The sequence below is a fragment of the Choristoneura fumiferana genome, chromosome 2 (assembly GCF_025370935.1).
Source record: "Choristoneura fumiferana chromosome 2, NRCan_CFum_1, whole genome shotgun sequence".
In the NCBI taxonomy this organism is placed as follows: domain Eukaryota; kingdom Metazoa; phylum Arthropoda; class Insecta; order Lepidoptera; family Tortricidae; genus Choristoneura; species Choristoneura fumiferana.
The window spans coordinates 10,348,740-10,351,560 of NC_133473.1; the positions used below are offsets into that span (position 1 = coordinate 10,348,740).

At 35.4% G+C, this 2,821-nt stretch overlaps 1 protein-coding gene across 1 annotated transcript; it reads right to left on the reverse strand.

The window, feature by feature from the left end:
• Window positions 1-539: 539 nt before the first annotated feature.
• LOC141445508 (cilia- and flagella-associated protein 99-like) lies at window positions 540-2,491 on the reverse strand. Its single transcript, XM_074111346.1, has one exon. It carries the CDS (start codon window positions 2,431-2,433, stop codon window positions 622-624), a length of 1,812 nt encoding a protein of 603 aa, XP_073967447.1. The 5' UTR covers window positions 2,434-2,491; the 3' UTR covers window positions 540-621.
• Between the last annotated feature and the right edge of the window lie 330 nt (window positions 2,492-2,821).

Genomic DNA, 2,821 nt, shown 5'->3' on the forward strand with positions numbered 1-2,821 from the left:
GGTGTGTGTCAAGTTCCCGAACCGTAATGAGCTAGCATGGACATTGCAAGCCCAAGCCCTCTCATTCTGAAAGGAAGCCTGTGCCCAGCAGCTAAATAAGCTGAGATTATAAATCAAAATATCCACCAGAGAAAACTCGTAGGTAACGAGCAAAATTAACTGCTAGTTTTGCTTACTAGGTAGTTTTCTAATTGACCTAACATTCTTCGTGTTTTTGCTGTCAACTGTATTAGATATCAAGTTCATAAGCGCTAAAAAACACCAGTAGACTACCAAAATTATGTCTTGCTCGTGCCCATTACTCAGTCAGTTAAAAATAGCTTAAAAAGGTATAAATTTTTACAAAATATCATCATCACCATTATCATAATATGAGCCGTAGGACGTCCACTGTTAGACATAAGCCTCCCCTACAGACGTCTAGTTGCCTCGGTTGGAACCTGCGACTTTAACCAGGTCTTCCGTCCCTCTCGTTGGTGGACGTCTTACGCTGCGCTGGTCGATCCGCGGTTACAAAATATACAGAAATGTAATAAAAATGCAGTACCAAAATATAATATTATAATTTGTAACATATAGTGTTGTAACATATAAGTATTACACATTGAGCACAAAGAAGAGTTAACAGTTGCTAAGTTTCATTCGTAGTTTACGCTTTTCTTGCAATACTTTCTTCAAATCATCTATTTCTTTTGAAGATGCCTTGTTTACGGGAGAATTGCTTTTCTTTTGTTTTCGTGCGGTAGCTTTTTCGTTCATGTAAGTTTGAATTGAATTTTTAGTTTCTTCCAACTCATGCTTTGCAGCCGTTTTTTCTTCTTTAATCATATTTTTCTTTCGTTCAAGTTCTTCGTTTAAACCAATTTTCATTGCATTCATCCTTTCCTGTAGTTCAGCTATCGACATCTCGCATAATAATCCTAGACCAGAAGTTTCTGTTAGATCTATTATTTTAGGAACTCTTGCTTTTTTAGCAATGGCAGCAAGAATTTTAATTTCTTTTATCATTTTAATCCTGTACTCCAGTTCTTCTTGCTTTGCTTTCATGGCTTTAGCCAGTAATGTTTGATTATCTTGCTTAAACTTTTCCGCGTTTTCTCTATTTTTTACTGATAAGCAATGTTTGGCTTCTAATACGCTCAGTTCTGTAAGTGAAAGTTTTTCAATATATTTACGATTTTTTTCCATTTGGTTCTTTCTCCATTTTTCTATATCTTCATTCCAAGTCTCCCTTTCTTTTAAAAACTCTTCATGTTTCTTTTTATTTTCATCGATTAGTTTCTTTTTGGCTAATAATGCTTCTTCGTAAGAAATTTGGCCCATTAGATGTTTTTTTTCGATGTCCAACAATCTTTCCCTCTCTCTTTCTTGACGATCAAATTCTTGTAACTCTTCAATTTTTGCAGTATTCCTACATTGTATAGCATTTGTAAGCCATTTTACTTCCTCCTGCTCGGCTTGTTGTATGCGCTTATTGACTCTTTTAATGGTAGTTGCGGTTTCTTTAACGGGCTGGGAGACATTAATATTAACATTTTTGCGTTCAAATTTTACAGGTTTTGCTGCATATTCCATTTCATTTTTGATAGAGGATATTTTTTTAAAGAATCCTTCAGACTTCGTTTGAGCATAACGAAACTCTTTGTTTTTAACGTCATTGAGTAAGTGCGCGGCCTTTTGTTTATTTTTTTCGTAGCTTTTCTTTAATTTTTCATCAATGACACTTTTCGTTAGCATACGTTTAGATTTTTGTTGCACAGAGTTTGGTGGTGTTAATGGCAGAGAAGCATGAGAACCATGGCCTGCCACTGGTTGGACATCTTTAGCCTTGCGGCTCAAAACATTAGGTTGAATTGGCACAGTAGGGGGTTTCGTCTTACGGCTCTCCATTTTCTTGATATACTCAGCGTAACTGTGTGCCATTTCACTTATGTAAGGCTGCCACTCGAAAAGAGGGGTAATTATTTTTTCAGTTATGAAATTTGTATCATAATAAGACTGAGCAGCCTGTGATATAAAAGCCAAAACTTCATTGTTGCTCAAAAAGTTTGAAAATGTACTCAATAAAGTCTTGCTTGTATTGAAAATGCATTTATATAAAAGCGACAAATCTTTCGGATCAATTTGAAAAATGATAGCATGAAATAGAATCATGAAATAATCTTGGTCTTCCTCTACAAGTTCTTCGGATAAGCGAGATGCTATGTCTTTCAAAATTTGCCTGTGTTTCTGGATTCCAAGAAAAGTTTCGGCGATCCAGGCCAATTTGGTATCATCTGTGTCCACTGGACATTTATCAATGTAAACTCTCATGTATTCGTAAGGTGAAACTTCAGTAGCAGAATCGTAGTCAATTAGAATATTTCTTAACATTTTAACGTTTCCGGATGTGTGGTAGTAAACCATTGTGAGAAATGGTTTACTACTTTTCATATAAATTCAGAAACGAAACGAAAACATGTCATTTGTGACATACAAACACAACATATAATTTTATTGACAGCTGCAGGTTTAATGTCACTAGTCGATTTATGGCCAGCAATTGTAATATTTTGTCGAGCGAGTTTGCATATTTGAGACACTGAAAAGTTTTTACACTGCAAATGATGGGAGTTGAACTTGTGATGATACTATTTTACCTTGGTAGTAGAGTAGGACAGCATTATTTTTTTATAACGGACACATTTTTGCGTAAAATAGTTACCTACCAGTTAATTGTTAAGCTTGTGGATTTTGAACTTGTATGTATATTTTTAGTTTAATTTCTAGTCACAGGCTCGCGACGTCGAAGTTCCCAAGACGATCCCATAGAGCTTATGGG